This window comes from Eublepharis macularius, chromosome 7, assembly GCF_028583425.1.
Source record: "Eublepharis macularius isolate TG4126 chromosome 7, MPM_Emac_v1.0, whole genome shotgun sequence".
NCBI classification, from domain to species: Eukaryota; Metazoa; Chordata; class Lepidosauria; order Squamata; family Eublepharidae; genus Eublepharis; species Eublepharis macularius.
The window spans coordinates 114,113,468-114,134,680 of NC_072796.1; the positions used below are offsets into that span (position 1 = coordinate 114,113,468).

The window sequence follows — 21,213 nt, forward strand, 5'->3', positions numbered from 1 at the left end:
ATAAGTTGCTGGGGCTAGACAGCTAATAATGCTGCTGATGCAGAGCTGACACTTCCACAGCCCATTAGACAGTTGCCACCATATGGGAGTGAGCCGGCTGGTACCAGATGATGCTAGGTGATGGTTGCCACTTTAAGTGTCCTTGTCTATAGATAAAGGTGGCTGTTTCTGCTTCATTCCAGAAATCTGTTTGTCCAGAAAAGCCTCAGAATATAGGGAACGTGCTTTGACTTGTCCATTACATATTTATGCACCATTAGTGATTGTCAGGCCCATGTCTGTACTCCCGCAAGCCATTTGGGTGTGGGGTCTGTAAGGGGAAAGTATTGCTAACAGTCGTTGCATTTCTCAGTGCACTATAAACACCCCCCACTCTGTGATAAAACCTTAGCCTTCCCCATTAACAAAATTCACATCTTGCAGTTTGCCACAAATCAAATCCAATATGCAGTTGCTCTGATGGAGCAGCATCTAAGTTTGTGAAAAGGGAGTAGTTATTTCCATCAGTTATTCCTTCTACCTTCAAACTTCAGCTTTGCCCCATACTGTTCCTGATTGTTCACTGACTCCTAGGAATGAAATTTCAAGGGCTGCAGCAAGTGGAGTGGAAAGTCCTGCTCCATAAAGTCCCTGGATAAACTCCAATATGCTTAGGAGCCATGATTGGAAGACAGTCATACAATAAGCAGTATAGTAATGTAAGCAAGAAAGATCTGCTTATATCTTAGTGGTTTCTACAATGGAAACAACATGTGATCAGTTTAATGTTCTATCAATGCAAATGTATCTTGTGATGACAATAAGAAATATTCTATTGGTTTCATCCTTAAGGAACTTTTTCATGCTACTGAGTTATTACAACCTCTGGCACTACGGCTATGCTTTCATCATAAGGGAAAAGGTATACTGCTTATAAAATTAAGATTGCTTCTGTAGACATTTTGAGCTGCTGTAACATAGTGGTTAAGTGGCTGGGCTATGAATCAACACTCCGCTGATTTGAATCCCAGTACTGCCATGAGCTCAGTAGGTGGCCTTGGGTAAGCCACTCTCAGCCCCAGCTCTCCAGCTGTATTGTGGGGGTAATATAACGTTCACTGCTCTGAGTGGGGCACTAATCTGTCTTGAAGAGTGGTATATGTGCAGTTGTTGTTGTTATGATTATCTGTATCCAGTGATCTTCACATTGTTGTTTTCTATGTTACCTAAAATATAGGTCTGTATATGAAGATATTAACTTTTCCTTGGGAGTGGTGATAGATACCTTTTGTTCAAAATACAATAGCTCTTTGTTTTTTTACTTATGCAATGCTAAGCAAACACTTGTCTTTTAGTATTCAGCCTCACTTCTTCTGTATTGCTTCATCTATGAATCATATTTCATTGTAGTTTGTAATATATTTGGATTGCAAACTTGAAGGCACTCTAAAAACTTGTAAATTTGAATTGGGGGAGAAGAGCCATACTGCTTTTAGTCTACATATTACCCACAATTGAATGCACAGTTAAAGATGTTTATGTTGGGTTGTGGCCAACATCTTCTAGCTTTCCCTGTTGCCCAGAGTTAATTTTAGGGAACTGTATAGGGATGACAGGAGAAAAAAAGAAATTAAACTAGTTATAAATCTTCTGGGACTCTTCCAGTCTTTTCTTTCTAAAATTTCACAGATCTTATTGGATTTATTGTCAAAAATTAATATTTAGAATTATTTACATCTTACTAAAGCTACATACTACATGCTTTAGTAGCGATTCGGTAATATCCAACTTCTGGGAAGATTATAGGACATTATAGTGAAGAAGAAGTTACTACAGTATGGCTGGAATGCTTAATCCTAACTAGAGATGGACACGATCCGCATTACGATCGGAAAAAACCCATGATAATGGCAATCGCGCAATTGGGACCTGGCGGATTGTGCTCAGCCACGGCCAACGATGCAGCAATCGAGGGGGGCTGGATCGGGGCTTGATCGGGGCGATCGCGCTTGGATCGGGAAGCCAGACACTCAGGCATCAGCAATCTATTCCCCTGGCAACGGAGCCAGGGGAATGCCTGAGCTGTGTTTACCCTCCTTCTGTCGCCCTGGAAACCCAAATGGAAGCCCAGCTTTCCTTGATCAGCAGGGCTTACTTCCAACCATGGAGCAGCAAAGTTGGGAGGAGTTGGGAGAAGACAGCCAGGGGAGGGAGGGGGAAGGGGGTGTTCTGTAGCCATGGGCACTCCAATCTCATCCCTGCAAACCCTGATAGGCAGCTCTGATGGCCAAACACAGGCCAGACCCCCCGCCCCCTGAGGGGAGGCGGCTCATCGCCGTCTCCCCGTGCCCACCGGGCCTGGCCGCCACAACTGGCACCAACCTTCCCACATAGCTTGGAATAGCAGCACGCCCCACTTTGGCCTCCATGATCCACGATCCACTGATCAGGAACGGGAGATGATCGGTGTGGATCATTTATTGGGGATCGTCGCCAGCACCGATCCATGATCGGCTGGATCGTTAATTTATTTTGGATCGTGCCCATCTCTAATCCTAACTAGCTCATGTGACATGATACTGTCTTACTGAACATTGCAGAAAACTGTACCCTTTGTAAAAGAAAAATGAGGTGTAAAAGAGAAATGAGTGTTTGGTGATCTTGTTTGAACTGCTACGTTTTCAAAATGTGTCTCTTTCTAATTTTTTTCATTCTTTCTTCCTTCAAAATGTGTTCTTTTTGCTTCCATATTTAAAGTTTAGTGCAAATATGTAAAGAGAGCAGAAATGATGAGGATGGAGGAGGCGAATATGTGAAATAGTATTGCATTGTTCTATTTATTGATCATTCTTAATGAATTTTAGATTACAGTTTAATATTATGGACATGGGCTTGGATCCTAAGTTGCCTTTCCATCAGCATTACAGAAGCTCCACCCATAGAATGAGTCTCTCTCTACATGAGACATCTGACACGTGAAGAACACGTGTTGGGAGATGCAGTGTTAGCTGGGAAAGATAGTTTAAAAAGACAGAGCCAGAGGCAGGGCAAAGGCTTTGCTATACACAGGAGCTGTGTGAAGGGGCTGTGAAATGCCAGAAGGGAAACTTCAGACCATTATAACCTCTCCAGGTCAAAGCCTGGCTCTGGAAGGCAGCTCCAGCCCACTTCCATTCCTTGCTGCCTTCTGGTTGCGATCCTACACAGTTTTAGACTGGTGAGGTGAAATTGACAGAGCCTTTGGGGAGGTGAAGATGAAACTGACAAACCCTCTGAGGAGCAGTCTCCATCAACTCTGCCTTTTTAAACTATCCTTTCTGGCTAATACTGCATCTCCCTACACTTGAGGAACACTCACCAAGGCGTCTCTTGTAGAGACACTCTGAGATTCCCACAGATGGAAAATGGGAGGGCAATTTCTGCCAATCCCACTGCAGACCTCCACTTTGGATTTTTTGGGGAGATGTTTACTGACCTACAGAAGCACAGTTTCGGTGAGGGGTACAACAGGCTTTTGTTGGGGCATGACTCTGTTTGCTCTATTTAGGATCGAAGCAGTTATTCTTAAAGTTTGCTCTTGATTAAAAGTAGAATTTTTAGCTGTTATAGTTTAACATATAAAATTATTTTGGGTTTTACATAGTTTAATTCTAGGACTATTTTGTACTCTTTCTTAACAGTCTATCACTTTTTGAAAGGTATGTTAACATTTAGAAAAATTGACAATATAGTGGGATTTAGCATAACATTATTTAGATGTATTGTTGCTAAGGGGTCTAGATATCTGCACTAAAAAAATTTTTAAATGTTAATAAAACAGTGCTCTTTGGAAAGTGAAGTAAATAAAAAAAAATTATATAACTTACTTTAGAAAGCCAGTCTGATAGACTAAAATTAAGATCTAGGTTCAAACTGGCTGGCTGAAAAAAAATGGACAGTATCTCTATCTAAACCTAATCTACTTCACAGAGATATTGTGAGGCTAAAACAGAGGAGACAAGTATGCATGATGTCCTGAGTTTCCTGAAGCAAAAATAGGATAAATTATATCAGATTACTTAACTATATCAGTTTGGTTAATTGCCTGATTTTTAGCTCCAAAACTTGGAAGAACATTTTAAATTAGAATTCAGAATATCTTTATTTTTTGTGTTGAATTTGGATTAAATGAAAACTGAACGGATCAAGTAGAATATTGCTCTAGTAGGACAGAACAGAATGAGAGCTATATGATCAACTCTGAAATCGATATATTGTTGAAGGCTTTCACGGCCGGAGAATGATGGTTGTTGTGCGTTTTCCATCATTGGATTAAATCCACAACAACTCTGAAATCCTTTCCATAACACAACTGCTGTTGTTTTATAAATACATTTAAAATATTTAAATAAATTAACAAAGAACTGCCTATCAATTATATTTCACATTTGTTTTGGTGACCAGAGATCTTGAAACTTCTAATATATCATTGCTGACATGGTTAGAAACCATATTATAATCACACAACTCTGCAGATTTCTAAACCTCCCCGATTATTGTAGTTTGTATGTATTATTATAGCTGTTAGAATAATTTTGCTTGAACATAGTGTAAAAATATCCTTTTAGAAGACAGCTCTGTTTTCTAGATTAGTATTAACAAAAATTGTATAGTTTCCAGAACAGTTGCTTACATTTAGATGTTTAGATAACATCAAGAAAACCAAAAAGTATTATTGTACTTCCTTAATTTGACCTTCTTCCTTTGACTTCCTACATTCCATTGAATGCAACCTTATTTCCTGATACTAGCACTTTCTTGAAATAAACACTGTTGAAATAAGCAGAAGACTGCCAAGGAAATAAATGTTTTAGGAACCCAGCCTTCAGTTTCCCCCTTGTTCATAAAGTTTCTAGCATTCTAACTCTAAACTCATATTTTCATTCCTTTTGAAGTTAATAACAAAATATATATGGTATCCTCTATACTGTCTACATACATGCACACACTCACTCATTGTCTTATACCTCACGTTCTTCATTCTTCAGAATTTCCACTTTTTCTAGAAAACATTAGTGAGTCAAAATCTATAAAGATAGGATGATCAAAATGCAGTCTATGATATCTTTGTCTGTCCCTTCTTTCACCTTTCTTTTACTGCACTATCTTGTCTGTCTAATTCTCACAGGAGACATGGATTACAACTGGGACCATACGTCTTGGCATAGCAGTGAGGCATCCCCAATGTCTTTGGTGAGACATGTGGAGCCTTACCATTCAGTTTCCTTTACCATTTCATGTTTCCTTTGTTTTATTTACATCTTTGCATGTTTTCTTTTTTTGTATCCTTTTTATCCCACACCTGTAGGGGACAATCAAAGGGGAAAAAGAAAAACTAGTGAGCAGGCAGTTTTGTCGGACTCTAACACCTTATCTGAAAGACAAAAGAAAATGGTGTGCTTTGGTGGCCACTCTTTGGAAGAGGACTTGGAATGGTCTGAACCTCAGATTAAAGATTCTGGGGTAGACACGTGTAGTAGCACAACTCTAAATGAGGAGCATAGCCATAGTGAGAAGGTACTGACTTTGTGGTGCCTGCATTATAATCTGCTCATTTGGTCTTTGTTTGCTCTCTGTCACTCATTAAAATAGATCGATAATAAAAAGACAAGTGTAATGTAACATTTCCTAAGGTGCAGAAAAGAAAAACAAAACCACAACCACTGGACTGATCCGCTGTTTTTACATTTGGAAGCATAAGGAGGAAACATTATTTAGACATTAAAAAGAAGCATCACTTTTATAACATTTGGTGATGTCAACTTAAACTATGAGTTCATTTCTGAATTGGCATATCTGATTACTTCCATAATACTCCTGGGTTGGAATTAAATGGAATAGTTTAATTCCCAGGTTGAAAAGGGGGGAGAAAATTGCATCGATTTGCACAGAAATGTTGTTTTTCTTTTTTCCCTTTCATTGCCATGTTTGTTCATTTGTTTTGTTGCCATGTTATTTTTGTGCATTTTGGGGTAATATTGTCTTTGACATCTGCTTTGGGTGTTTGTTGTTTGTTTTAGTGTTGTAAGACATAGTGAGGGACAATTTCTGTGCATGCTAATTTTGCATGCATGAGGGCATGAAACTGATATACAAATGTGAAAAGGTGCTATGATTACACAACAAAAAGTGACATAGATTTTTTTCAGTTTTGACATATTAGTTTTATCAGTGGTATATATAACTCTGCTAGTAACAGTGTGTGCTATCTATTGCTTACATTGCTATGTAAACTAAAGATTCTTTAAAATTAAATTTGTCTTAGTTTGTGAATTTAGTTTCCAGTAGAAACAAGTTCTGCTAAAATCTCTAAGCAAGCATTCCTACACTGAAACTGTTACTGAATGGATCTCTGTCTCAATACCTGAAGATGTCTCACAGTGTCATCCTAAGCAGAGCTACACCTTTTAAAGACATTGAATTTAATGCACTTAGAATGGTTTAACTCTGTTTAGGATAGCAGTCTGATGTCTTAAGGTCAAATGGAACCATTATTTTTAACATGATGATGGTTGTGTTAGACCTCACATTTTGTATCTCTATTCAGGTACAAATAATTATATTTGTTCTAATCCACTGGTTTTGGGGGTACAGATAAATCCAGAACTGACAGAATAATACTAAGCAGAGTTACATCCTTCAAATCCCATTGACTTTGAAGGGTATAAGTCTGCTTAGGATTTCACCATTAGTCCTATAGGAAGATGTGAGGAATGACCAGATGACCCAGGCAATTTATAACAGTCCTCATTTCTGCATTTGCTTGAAGCCGATACCAGTGTAATCATAGCGATTTCACAATGCTTAAAAATGATAGTTGAAAATAAAGTTGATGTTGTTTATAGACTGAACTTCTTTCATAATAATGTAGCATCCTGTGACATGGCAGCCATCCAAAGATGGAGACCGTTTAATTGGCCGGATTTTGTTAAACAAACGACTAAAAGATGGAAGTGTGCCTAGAGATTCGGGAGCGATGCTTGGACTGAAGGTGAGTAATTGAATTTTTAGAATATATTTCTTTACCAGTTTAATCCTGGTTATTGAAAGTACAACCCCGAGGGCTCGGTGAAGGGGGAAAAATCACTTTTAATATAAAACCTTTAAAAATGATTTTAATGATGTTTTTAATGATTTTAATGATGTGTTTATTTTAATGATGTTTTAAAATGTTTTATGGAAATGGAATTTTATTGTATTGTAATGGGTTGTGAGCTACCCTGAGCCCACTCGCGAGGAGGGTAGAATAGAAATGTGAAATTAAAATAAATAAATAAATAAATAAATAAATATTTCCAGATCCTAGATAATAGCTTGGTTTAGATGTAACACAAAACAATGGTTTATTGTAACTGTAGTTTAGATTCTAACCGTTGTAAGTTAGATTCCACTCAGGGATGATCATTCAAACCTGGTTTGATTTGGCAAAATGTGGCTGCAGCTTCTCTGTCCTTCTGTTCAAAAACTCAACTGCTATTGCAGACTGTATTACAACACCAGCTGAAGGGCAAAACTTTCCTGTGTCACCAGCTGCATAGGATTGCATAGTGTATCATTTATCATTGGTTGGTCACTGTAGAGGGTAGAAAAACTGAAATTTGCCCATGTAGAAAGTTTCCTAGTTTTTCAAACTTTTCCTAACAATCATAAAAATACAACCATACAAATGCACAATTTCACCAAAATTTCCAAATATACCTCTTCTGTCAAGTTTCGTACCACAATTGACATCACTATTCCACATTACGGTGCTGGAACTAACTTTGCACTCTATAATAATAACCACCACAACAACATTGATTTATATACCGCCCTTCAGGACAACTTAATGTAAACCACTCAGAGTGGTTTACAAAGTATGTTATCATTATTCCCACAACAAATACCCTGTGAGGTGGGTGGGGCTGAGAGAGCTCCAGAGAGCTGTGACTGGCCCAAGGTCACCCAGCTGGCTTCAGGTGGAGTAGTGGGGAATCAAACTCAGCTCTCCAGATTAGATTAGTGGCCCAAGAGAGAGGTCTTTAGGGCAGCAAAATGCCTTGAGCAGTCCCTGGAATGGGGCACACCAACATCCCTTCACCTTTAAGAGTGAGCATTGACAAGGAAGCTGTTAGTAATCATAACAGCTTGTATATTGTATACAATATACTGCTTGTATATGAATTTATATAAATTGTCCCTCCCCAGAAACATATGATGCTCATATTCAACAGAAAGCTTCTGAACACAAATGGTCATTTCAACAGATGGAATCCAACGGGCGCATGAAAAGGAATGCATGTGGATGGCATTGAAGGCTTTTCAGAGCAGTGCCTTTTCAGAGCTTTGACATATTGAACAGATTGTGGAACTAGGGCAATTTGTTTTGTGGAACCCAGAGATATTTTCAAAATACTTCTCTGGAAAATTCTCATGAGGACTCCTCAGGAACTTTGATTGGCCTGTTTCTAGTACAGGGACATTATGTGTGTCACACTATAGTATGTTTGACTTGTTGATGATTACTTTTTGAAAAAGCGTTTGTTAATAATGATTTTTAAAATAATTATAATCATTATTTTAAAAATAATGATTGCTGTTATTTTTCTTTTTCTAAACAGGTTGTAGGAGGAAAAATGACTGAATCAGGCCGGCTCTGTGCATTTATCACCAAAGTCAAAAAAGGAAGTTTAGCTGATACAGTGGGACATCTTAGGCCAGGTATGAGTGAATGTTAGTTGAACATTGTAAGTGGAAGGACCAGTTCTGGTGCAGTGAGTGAATTAAATGAAATTATTTAAGATTGAACTTCTGAGAACACTGCCAGTTCAAAGCAAAACTTAGATTCTTTTTAAGGAACTCACATTATCCACTGTACAAGCCATCGCAGTGATCTAGTTTACTTTTTGGATTGCTGTGAATTCCCCCCCAATAAGATTTAATCTTCAAATAAATCCTTTAAATTATAAGAATTAAATAAGACATTTAAAGTGCAATCTCAAATAGAGTTGCACCCCTTCTAAGACCACTGACTTCAATAGAATCACAGAATGATAGGGTTGGAAGGGATCTCCGGGGTCATCTAGTCCAACCTTCTGCTAATGCAGGACATTCACGACTACCTCCCCCCCAGCCCCAGTGACCCCCTGCTCCATGCCCAGAAGATAACAGTACTGAGAGAATCACGAGAATCACGTATTAAAGTATCGTGATGTTCTAATGAAATAAAGTACTACTACAACAATTACAAAATAATTAACTTGTTCTTATTTATTTATTTATATCACATTTGTATTCCGCCCTCCCTGCAAGCAGGCTCATCTGTGCACAATTTACCATCAACATACCAGTACACGCAATCTTCCCACCTTCAGACCTATACATAAAGTGCTAGTGCATTCAATACAATTGATGAACAGTCATTTAACAACATTCAATATTGCTTTTTGTAAACAATTCTTGATATAAGGTGCATAAAGTCCATCAATGCCAATTGTAGGTCAAGGTGTGCAGGATGGAAAGGAAACCATCTAACGGGCTGACCAGTTTGCTAAAGCCAACGTCAATTTCACCATTCCTGAAACCCTTTTATAAAGAACCATATGCTGTTTTAAAACAGCCATATACACAATTAATTCCAAAATAGCAACAGCATTCCATACTTACATTCTATTCAATCACTAGTAAGCCAGACGTCAGGTCATGCTTCTAAGGAAGGCTGCATGCAAAGTAACCATCACTACTAAATGTATACAAATCACTACCAGCTGGCAAGCAAATGTGCATATTTAAAGGTATATACAGCCAGAAAGCCCCACACTAAAGGAAGGATGTAAAATCATTATTAATGTTCAGACCCCTGGGAACTAAGGTATTAAGCTTATAAATCCAAAAAGATTCTTTCCTATGCAAATCTATATTAATAGCTTCTGGATATTTTTCTTTAGACACATGCAGAACAGTATATTTCAAATCCATTTCCCTGTGTCCAGCTTCCCAAAAATGATTCACCATAGGAGCCTCAGTCACTTTGTTTTTTATACGTGATAGATGTTCTAAGATCCTTTGTTTGACTGGGCAGTTTGTTTTGCCTACGTATAAAAGGGAACACTGGCACTGAATCAGATACACCATGTTTAAAGTGTTGAAAACTACTCATTGTTTGTATTTTTAAAGATGTTAATTCCTGCATTTTCATGACTAGTGGGCAAACCTTGCATGTACCACAGGCATGATGTCCCTCTGGTAAATGTCCAGAGTTTCTTATCGGAACACTGTTAAATTCAGATCTAATTAACATATCTTTGATGTTTTTAGTCCTACGATATGCAATTACAGGAGGATTACTACAGCCAGGAGTATCTTCCACTAAACTCCAGTATTTAAGAATAGTTCTTTTAATAGCAGGAGCAAGCGGTGTATAATCCAACACGCACTCTATTCTTGACTCAGATGGTTTTTTACTACTCCTTAAAAACTGGTCCCTAGGATATTGTTCAGCCTGCTGCCGTGCATTGCTCACCACATGGATAGGATAGCCTCTCTGGTGGAAATCCTTCTCAAGTTGTCTACTCTGTTTCCCAAAATCCATTAATTTAGTGGAGTTCCTTTTTAGCCGCAAAAAATTGACCCAATGGTATAGTATTTCTGATATGATTTGGATGGAAGGAGTGGTAATGAAGGTAGGACTTGCAGTCCGTGCCTTTCTTAAAGGGATGGACCGCCAATCGGTTATCCTGATCCCAGTATAAGGTCACATCCAAAAAATTAATTTCTTGAGTACTGAACTGCCAACTAAATCGTATGTTAGAGTCAACTCCGCCCATCCAGCAGCATAGATACTCCACATCATTGTTATTCTCACAAATAATCAGATCATCAATATAGCGACAAAACACTATAATATGAGCAAAATAAGGGTTGGCAGCGGGGTTGCAAAAAAATCGTTACTCTAATTTGTGCATAAACAAGTTAGCTATCGAGGGTACCACCGTGCAGCCCATAGCTACCCCCTTTATTTGTGGGTAGAACTGATTATCAAACTTAAAATAGTTTTTTTCTAATATGAGTTCAACCAGGGAAACCAAAAAGTGGGTAGGGGGGGTTTGGTACGTAAACCCAAAGCCACGCCCCAGCTAGAAAATAGTAGCCTGGCCCAGGAGTTGCCAAAAGCCAAGCCACTCCAGGTGGGGCTATTGGAGGCACTCTGCAGGAAGCCCTGGGCAACCAGCCAAGGAGCCGCAGCTGGACCCACCTTCAGCCATCAGCTCAGCCAGGGAGGCTGGGCTGCTAGCCAGGGGACTGCAGCTGGACAGGCCTTCAGCAGTCAGCCAAGGCAGGGAGGCTGGGCAGCCAGGGAACAAGGCACAGCTGGTGCTGGTCAGTGGGGCCAGATTAGCTACCCCAGCTGCAACTGCTTGGTGCAGCCCAAGACCAGGCTGGAAGAGGGGTGGGGCAGTAGAAGGAAGCCCTATAAAAGCTGGCTGGGAAGAGCCCTGTGGTGGTGGGTGTGAGTGAGGAGTGATGATGTGGAGTGAGAGCAATAAGATGCAGGGGTGGAGGCTTGGAGGAGAGTTCTGGAAGGAGGAGATGAAGGAGGACGCAGAGGGTAAGCAGGTCAGGTTGAGCAGGTCAGCAAGTGGACTGAGAGGGAGTCTGGGTGAGGTATACCACCCCTCCTTCCACAGAGCAGGGTCCTGCAGAATTCCTGGCCCCCCTATGACGTCAGGAGCAGACTGCCCAGTGCCACGCCCAGCGGCAGCGGCGGCAAGCCCTGACACTTGTTAATTCATTCTTTTGCAACTTATTTCATTCTTTTGAATTTGTAGTTTATGAAAATGGTAAAGGTAAGCAATGTAGTAACTGTTCTTTTTTCAGAATAATCTATTAATTTGAACTTTGTCTGTTACCTTTCATTATAGACATTTCTTTAAAGTTAAATATTGTTTTACAGGAATTCTCTTATTTAAGTAGCACTGTGTTTATTATTGGTTAATGTTAGAAAAAATAATGTATAGTTTTTCTAGATTTTTAAAAAAGCCTGACTTTATATTAGTGGCACAATCTAGAAAGAAAGCTGCTAAAACACAGTTCATAAGACTAGTTTTCCTTCCTAACCAGATTGCTATGGTTATCGTTGCAGGTGATGAAGTATTAGAATGGAATGGAAGGCTTTTGCAAGGAGCCACCTTTGAAGAAGTGTATAATATTATTCTAGAATCCAAACCAGAGCCACAAGTGGAACTTGTAGTCTCGAGGCCAATTGGGTGCGTTATATTCAGAATTATATAAAGAATTTACTTTCCTGAATGGTCATGCACAATCTGTTTTTAATAAAAAAAACCCTTCTAATGGTTGCATGCTGTATAGCCATCCACGTTTTGATCTGAAGACTTCTTGATATAAATATGGGTAGAAACAAACAGTCCTTTGTCTGATTTCATAAGCATTTCTAGAGTTAGAATAAAAATTCAGACTGACTTATCTCACCATTGGTGAATGGGTAGCTTTTCTGCTTTGGTCTGCATCTGTGTGTATCCAGTAGCAAATATTTAGCTGAAATACATTGCTTAACAGATGTAAATGTAGCTTTTTACTCAAATGGGAGGGCTGCATTGTATGGATGGGGTCTCAGGTGCTTCACTAACAAGTTGGGGATCATAGACTTCATCACCATTTTTGCCTCATATATTATCTGCTGCTTTAAATATGTACTCCTATGTACAACCATCACTCCATGCTGTCTAATGTTACTCCTAGAACTGATTATGTTTTGCTTCAGTATCTCTACTATGTCTTCGATCCTTGCTAATGCTATGTCTTTAAACTTGTATATGTTTACCTTATGGTATTGTATTGAAATGTGCTTACTTGATACTGGTTGTATTAACCTCATACTGTGTAATCCGCCTTGAATCTCAGTGAGAAAGGCGGACTAAAAATGACGTAAATAAATAAATAAATGTGCTGCAGGAATGATCCAGAAAAAACTTTAATCTTTGTGGCTTATTTGCAGGCACACATGGGGCTGTGCATGTGCAGGCCAGCCACAGAAATGAAGGTTTTCAAGTATTCTAGTTCTTTCCACATGTGTGGAGTGGTCCCCCTCCCCTCGGTACGAGGTGCTATTTTCCTGCTCAAACCGGCACATGATCAAAGAGGGGAGAGCACTCCTCCTTCAGTTCATCCTTTGCTGCCATGGAGGTTGGATCTCTCTTAGTGCTTTCCATAGATTTTTTCCTCATCTTGTTTTCAATACTTATTCTTCAAAACTGCAATGGCTTTCTTCAAAATTGTACCAAGGGCAGTAAAACAGTGCAGTCATACAAGCAAGATTTGTGCCTAATTAGTTTAGGAGAGGGCTATAATGTTGGAGCCTGTAAGACATGCTGACAATTCCTGTCCAAGGCTTGTCATAAATGGGCTGCCAGGTTAAAGGCAGCCTTCTGGTACACTGGCTTTTAAATTGGAAAATTGCAATGCTACCATGAGCAGTTACCAGAAGCTTCTGAGATCATATGGCCCATTATGTGGAATCAGTTCCAGAAGGAAAAAAAAAGTCTTTAGCTAAAGTCATCCATATTGAGGGAGTTAAACTGCCCAAGTAACAACTCAGCAAGGCGTGCTAACAGCTACCCCATATTCTCTGCCATAGTTCTCAGAAGCACTCCAGGCTCTATTTGTTGGCTCTTCCCCACAAGTCTAGAGCTAAGTTGGAAGACCTTTCATTTGAGGGCAAGGAATTGTTTAGCACAAAAATAGATCAGTTGGTTCATAGGATGCGCAAGAACAAGTCACCAGATAATTGGTTGGGTTAGATGCCAAACCACTCTCAGTTATAATTTGAGATATTTTCTTAGACTTGTCTACTAGCAGCAGTACCACAGGCCCTATAGATATTTGCCAGTCTCCCAGCAAGCCTTTAGGCCTCTATGACATTCCCTCCTTTTTTCCCCTCTCTCATTGTCTTCAAACAACAAAAATGGCACCAGAGGTGTTTTCAAAAATAGCTATTTTATTTTAGAGGGGAATGGTCAAATGAAATCAGTTGAAAATTTCTCTAAGATAAAATAAGTACATGCGTAGACTTTAGTTCTTGTGCTCTTCACATATATTTAATTATGTTTAGAGGCTTTTGTTCCTGTGTTTTCTCCAAACACTCTAATACACTTTCTTTTAGGATTCTCTTTCTCTTTTGAGTTTAAGAATGCTGGCATCCACTTTCTAGTAACCCAACCCCCCTTCTTTTCCAACACTAGTGCTTTCGATGTATTGTCGAAGGCTTTCACAGCCGGAGAACGATGGTTGTTGTGGGTTTTCCAGGCTGTATTGCCGTGGTCTTGGCATTGTAGTTCCTGACGTTTCGCCAGCAGCTGTGGCTGGCATCTTCAGAGGTGTAGCACCAAAAGACAGAGATCTCTCAGTGTCACAGTGTGGAAAAGATGTTGGCAGGTCATTGTATCTACTCATTGTATCTATGCAAAAGAACCTCCTCAGGATACACTGAAGCCTCCCGCCATTAGCATTCCACACCCTGGGAAACTCTTACAGGATGACTCAGCTCAACCCCACCCCTCCTGAGTAGATACTAATGACCTGCCAAAATCTTTTCCACACTGTGACACTGAGAGATCTCTGTCTTTTGGTGCTATACCTCTGAAGATGCCAGCCACTGCTGGCGAAACGTCAGGAACTACAATGCCAAGACCATGGCAATACAGCCCGGAAAACCCACAACAACCACCAGTGCTTTCCTTCAGTTTTTAACTTAATCTTGAGGTTTCCAAAAGGCAGTTTCCAACCACACCCAACCAGGGATACCTTCATTCTCCAGACTTCCCTGTTTGACTGGGTAAGGAATGTCTCTTCTCCTTAGATCTATCTTCTTTCTTTCGCTGGAATAGGATCTGCACCTTCTTGCCAAATTTTCGCCAGTTCTCCTGTAGGTGTTAAACTGCTCTCAGTTAGGACTCCGTCTCCCCGATGTTCATACTGGATCTTCCCAGCTAGGGCTGAAAACAGACCCTCCTCTTTCCAGCTCATGCTACCCAGTTAGATTCCTTGGAGTAGCCTGTCACTGTAGCCTTGGAGTAGCCTGTCTCTGTGTCTGTAGGGGATTAACTCTTAACAGTCCTGTAGCACTTCCAGACTTTTAAAAAGTACAGTCTGTCACAGCTTCATTGTAGCTTCTACCAGCAGATCTCAAGTTCTGAGCAGAGCAGAGAATCAAGCAAGCAGAGCAAGCAGAGAATCAAGCAGAGAATCAAGCAATCATCTCAGCTCCCTGTGAACCAGGCACAAAAGAACAAGTCATTCCAATTACTAGAACCCCTTCCCTCATTTTCATAACAAACTGCGCAATATCTTAATATCTGGAAGGCCATTACCTGAGACTCTTGGGTTCTTTCCATAGTTGAGAAGGGTTATTATTTGGAATTCACCACATTGCCCATTAATACTTGCTCTGTTTCTGGTTCTTATGTTCCCTCAGTGATGGAGGAGGAAGTATCTCAGCTCCTTCTTAAAGCTGCCATTCTACCTGTTCCTCAGCCTGAGGTTTCTAAAGGTTTTGACTCACATTACTTCTCACTTGACAAAAAAAGTGGAGGGAAAGACCCGTTTTGGATTTCAGAGGCCTAAATAAGCATGTAAGGGTTTCTGAATACAGAATGGGGTCTAAATAAGCATTTATGGGCTTCTCAGAATGGTATGTAAGTAAATTCTTGGTTTGTTGTATTAAACTTTAAAGACACTTATTTTTGTATCTCCTTCCATTGAATATTATAAGAAATACCTTCACTTCCTATGAGGAGAAGGCCACTATCAGTATACAGTATTACTTTTTGGCCCTACCGCATCTCAGTTGTGGTGACTTATCTCTGCATGAAACATTGTACCATATTTCCCTGCTTAGATGATTTGCCCGTCATGACTTCCTCAGCAATCATTCTAAGTGAGCACATAGACCTTATTGTTTCTACATTAGCAGATTTGGAATTGGTGTTTAACTGGCAAAAATCCGAGTTCCACCCAGTCCAGTCAGTTCTGTTTATCAAGGTAGTTTTGGACTCAACATAGGGTAGGGTTTAGACATGGGCACGAACCAAAAAAACCCCGAACCATGAAGTTCGTGGGGTTTCCATGAACCACAAACCACGAACTGGCACGGAACTGGCCCAGTTATGAACCAGTTTGTGGTTCGTGGGGTTTAAATACCCCGCTTAGCAGTGGCAGGGAAAGGGTCATTTAACAGTTTAAAGGGCCCTTTCCTGCCTTGCAAGCAGCAGGTCCCTTTAAACTATCAGCTGGCAGGTGGCGGGGGGATAGTTTAAAGGGATCTGCCGCTTGCAAGCTGCAGGAAAAGTTTAAATGGCCATTTTTTCGGGGAAATGGCCATTTAAACTGTCCCTTTCCCAATACGACCCAAATGAACCCGAACCAGTAACCAGTTCGTGGAAGCTCATAGAAAGTGCTTCCACGAGCCGTGGTTCACGAACCATGAATTGGCCTGGTTCGTGTGTTTTTTTGGGTCATAATTGGATTCATGCCCACCTCTAGTAGGGTTGCCTGATCCCCTTACCCTCCCAGCAAGAGTGAGGGGTGGCACTCACATTGTCTTCGTTCCTTGCGCATATGCACTCCTGCTGGGAGGGACCTGGGATCCCTCATGCAGGGTAAAGTGCTTTTACCAGGAGCAAGGGCACACTTCATTCAGTCCTTGGTGAAAATGTTTTCCTCTCACAGCTTCCAAACAACGTTGGCCATAAAGAGACTTCAAGGACTAATGGCTTCAACCACTGTAATAGTGCTGTTTTCCAAGCTGCACATGAGACCTCTTCAGACCTTGTTTCTCCTCAGGTTTAAGGCACAGCAGGATTCTCAGTGGGTGAAGCTATCTATCCCCAGGTCTTTACTACATTCTATCACCTGGTGGTCCCATAACTCCAACCTCTTCAAATGGTCTGAGTTTGTACCCAACCCCATAACATTTAGGTGTTTTCAAATACATCCTTATTGGAATGGGGAGCCCACTGTCATGCTGTTCAAGCTAGTGGATCTTAGTCGATGGGGAAGAGAAAGTTACATATAAACATTATGGAATTAAGAACTGTCAGATATGGCTTAATTCCCTTTGCAGTTCTTCTTCAGGGCAAGTGGGTAATGATAGCCATAGACAACACCATGGCAAAATTCTTCCTGAACAAGCAAGGGGGCACAGGATCCCTAGGTCTCGCCAAAGAGGTCTAATGTAACAGGAACTCGGTGATTGCGCATAACATGTTCCTGGTAGCTATACACATTGCAGGTTGTTCAAACACAGCTGCAGACACCCTCAGCAGATCTGTCACCACAAACCATGATTGGGCCTTCAAAGACTGGTACATACACAGGGTCCCCCTCTGTGGACCTATTTGCTTCCCACCTCAATAAGAAGTGCCATGCTTTTTGTTTTGTAGCAGCAACTAGACTCCCTTGAGGAAATTTTCCACCTCCTATGACAGAGGAGTTTGTTCTGTGCTTTTCCACCCTTTCCTATCCTATCCAGGGTGATCAGACCACCTGTACCCTAATAGCCCCTTTCTGGCCCTTGCAGATCTGGTTTCCTCTCCTGTGGCAAATGTCCAAGGAAGTGTTTATCCCATTTCCAGATGCAGAGGACTGATCCACGTAGGTCTCCTACCTCATCACAATGTAAGATCCCTACACCTGACAGCATAGCTAGTGACTCAGTAGAACAGTGGTAATCCAGAATGGTAGAAGTGCTTATTTCATCCCAGAAACCAGCCACATACAGGTCATATGCTGCAAAATGGCCACAGCTTACAATTTGGGTCTCAAACCATCAGATTAACCCAGAGCCCTGCTGTCTTACAAACATCTTTGACTATTTGTGGCATCTAAAAGTTTCAGGTTTATTTGTTACATTAATCAAAGTCCTAGCTGCCATTTCAGTGTACCATGACACAATTGGTGACTCCTACAGTTTTCTGCTCAGATAGCAAAAAAAAAAAAAGGGGGGGGGTTAAGGGCTTTTAAAACTTGTATTGTCTTATTCCCCACTATGATATGACCTCCCCCCCCCACTTTGTCTTAAGCAATTTAAATGGCACTAGAGGCATTTTTAAATTCAAAAGCAACAAAATATTTTATTTAACATAGAGGGGAACGGTCAGGTGAAATCAGGGATTGAAAAGTTCTGAGGTAAAACCAGTACATGTACAGACTTTTATTCTTTTGTTTCAGCCTAATGAGAGTTTCTTAAGCTCTTCACAGTTGCTTAAATCTTCATGTTGGGAGGCTTTTGTTCCAGTGTTTTCCTAATCACTCTAGTACACTTCCTTTGACTATTCTCTTACTCTTTTGGTTTTAAGAAGGCTGGTTCCCTCTTTTCAGTACCCAAATCCCTTCTCTCGAAACACCAATATATTTCAATTTTTAATTGACTCAAGGTCTCAAAAGGCAGTTTCTAACTGCACCATATCAGGGATCTCATCACTCTTCAGTGCTAACTCCCTGTTTGACTGGGTAGGGAGATTCTCTCCTCACTTGGCCCAAATGGAAGTTTGCACCTCTCAGACTTTCTTGCCAACTTTCCTCCAGTTCTTCTGTCTGTGTTAAACTGCTCTCAATCAGGACTGAATCCCCAAACTGTCAATACTTGATCCCTCTCAGCTAGGGCTGAAATCAGACTCCCCTCTCCCCAGCATCCAGTTCAGAAGTCTTTCTCTGTTCAGCTCATGCTACCCAATCAGATTCCTTGGAGTATCCTGTCACTCAAGGCTCTCTGTTTCTGTGAATTTACCCTTAACAGTCCTTCAGTGTTTGTACAGCACTTCTGAATTTTTACAAAGTGCAATCTTTCACACCTAACTGTTCAACAATGGAGTAAAACAGTGTTATCAGCTTTGATATATAAATCTTTGGAACCTATGGCTACATGGGACTTCTCTGTCCTTTCATATCAAATTGCCTTTTGGGTGGCTATTATGCCTGCAAGGCAAGTGGGAGAACCTCAGGCCCTTCAATGTGACCCAGGATTCACAAAATTCCATGGGGACAAAGCAGTGCTTAGACTGAGCTTAGCTTTTATACTAAAGGTTGTTTCCATATTTCACCTTCCACAGGATATTGTGCTCCCAGTGTTTCCCCCCAACCTCAGGTCCACACAAGAATGCACACTACACATGCTAGATGTGAGGAGAGCTCTACTATTTTATTTGTAATGAATTGGAGACATACATAAAAAACAAAAACTATTCGTGTGTTTTTCAAGTCTCAATAAAGGATGGGCAGTCTAACAGACTCTTTCAAGATGAGTGCTCTCTGCTGTCAGACAGGCTTATGCTACTTTTCAGGTCCCATATCCATTTCCAGTTCGGAGGCATTCCACTAGAGCTTAGGTTTCATCATCAGCTATTAAGGAAAGAATCTCTGTCCGGGACATCTGCAGACCTGTGATTTGGTCTTCACCTAGCACTTTTATGAAACACTACTCCATTGATGTGGACTGCAGGAGTGAACCAGCTGTGGGGAAAGAAGTGTTAAAATCAGTATTCCACTGATCTGCCTACATCCTCCTTCTGATAGTAAGTGCTATTCTCCCATGTGCGACTGCACAGAAGCCACAAAGATGAAAAATAGGGTTGCATTTATTTTTAATGTTGTTCATTGAGTGGCCTTCTATGCAGGCACACATCCCATCCCTTTATGAGCACTGCATGCTTCTTTTCTCCATGGTGGCTGATGGGGAACTGAGGGAGGAACTCTCTCCCCTCTTCGTTCATTTGCTGGTTTGGGTAGAAAAATACTGGCTTGTACTGAGGAGGAGTGCTCCATGCACCTTGGAAAGTGCTAGAATACTTGAGAATTTTTATATCTGCAGCTAGCCTGTGCACATGCAGTCCCATGTGTACTTGCACAGAAGGCCACATGATGCAAAACAATTATAGGTAAGTACAACTCTGTAATACTTGAACTTTATGAACCATGTGGGATTTATGCACTGTTAAATTATATTAAGGTATTAATTTTATTTGGTATGGCTGTTGAAAGAGAATAAAGCATTTTACAGATAGTTGCTCGCATCCAGCTGATCTGGATGTTTCTGTTGTGAAGAATCCAATTTAGACAAGACAATCTTGTCCTGTTTTCTTGGATTACTTCAGTGTTTGTGTGTGTGTGTGCGTGCCCAGAAGTCAACGTTTTTCACCACGTTAGAGGACCATTTGTGGGACCCTGTAATTTAGTAGGTGGTAGTATACTACAAGAGTTATGCACTTAAAAATCATCTGATCACAATTAATTTACCTGTAAAATTCTTTAGCAGCTCATAGTACTATGCCCTTGACTCAGCTGCATCTTTAGAAATACATTGACTTTAATACATGTATTGAAGTCCTACCACCTCTTTCTACTAAGTGAGGAAACCTTCCTTGGATGGAGTGAACTTCCTCCACTGGAGCAAAGTTTTTTCAGCTGGAGCAAAGTCCTTCACTTGGGAGACTGGAGACAGAGGATCTAAATCACTGAAGCAGAATGTGATTTTTAGATGATTTTGCATGATTTGTATTATTCTCTTCTATGATAGTCCCTTATTGTTCTGCGATAATAAAATGTATTATTACTTTATAATTAATAGATAGAAATATAAGGTTTCTTTCTTTTCACAATTGTAGAGACATTCCCAGAATACCTGACAGCACACATGCACAACTGGAGTCCAGTAAGTTTCATTTTTCTGTGTAGAATATCTAGAATATCTAAACATCATGTGTAGAATATCAAAACACCGTGTTTACTTTGTGTCTATATAGGTATTGCTCTTCTGTGTGCCCTCTCAGTTTCTCTATCTCTGTATAATAAGAAATGATCCAAAGTCAGGAAAAACAGTATTAGGATTGGTGTTATTTCATGCTGTTACCTTTTTAAAGGACAGATAATCTAGTGGGTAGAAATTGGCTGGATATAAATACTGTTTTTTAAATTTTGTGGGTTTTAAAAATGTTATATACTGAAGTATTATTAAATAAAATACATTTCATGGTACTGTCATTGCATACGGCTATGATTTTAAAACAGTTTTTATATTTTAGGGAAAAAATTATGCCAGATATATTCTTTTTTTAAAAAAATGTGTTTAAACAGTACATATAAAATACTAGAAAAATATAGCAGAATAGTGAGACTACGTAAAATTTGCCCTCTCCATCCCCATAC

At 40.2% G+C, this 21,213-nt stretch overlaps 1 protein-coding gene across 39 annotated transcripts in view; it reads left to right on the top strand.

The window, feature by feature from the left end:
• The window catches only part of RIMS2 (regulating synaptic membrane exocytosis 2), a 624,467-nt gene that overhangs the window by 312,895 nt on the left and 290,359 nt on the right, over window positions 1-21,213 (top strand). For 27 of the 39 annotated variants that reach the window (XM_054984410.1, XM_054984420.1, XM_054984412.1 and 24 more), the window contains 5 exons: window positions 5,147-5,211; window positions 6,890-7,009; window positions 8,619-8,718; window positions 12,140-12,263; window positions 20,673-20,719. In XM_054984410.1, the coding sequence (XP_054840385.1) occupies window positions 5,147-5,211; window positions 6,890-7,009; window positions 8,619-8,718; window positions 12,140-12,263; window positions 20,673-20,719 (456 nt within the window). Of the gene's footprint in view, window positions 1-3,659; window positions 3,678-5,146; window positions 5,212-5,326; window positions 5,536-6,889; window positions 7,010-8,618; window positions 8,719-12,139; window positions 12,264-20,672; window positions 20,720-21,213 lie in introns of all 39 variants that reach the window. The other 12 variants (XM_054984404.1, XM_054984416.1, XM_054984409.1 and 9 more) reach the window with 2 other exon arrangements.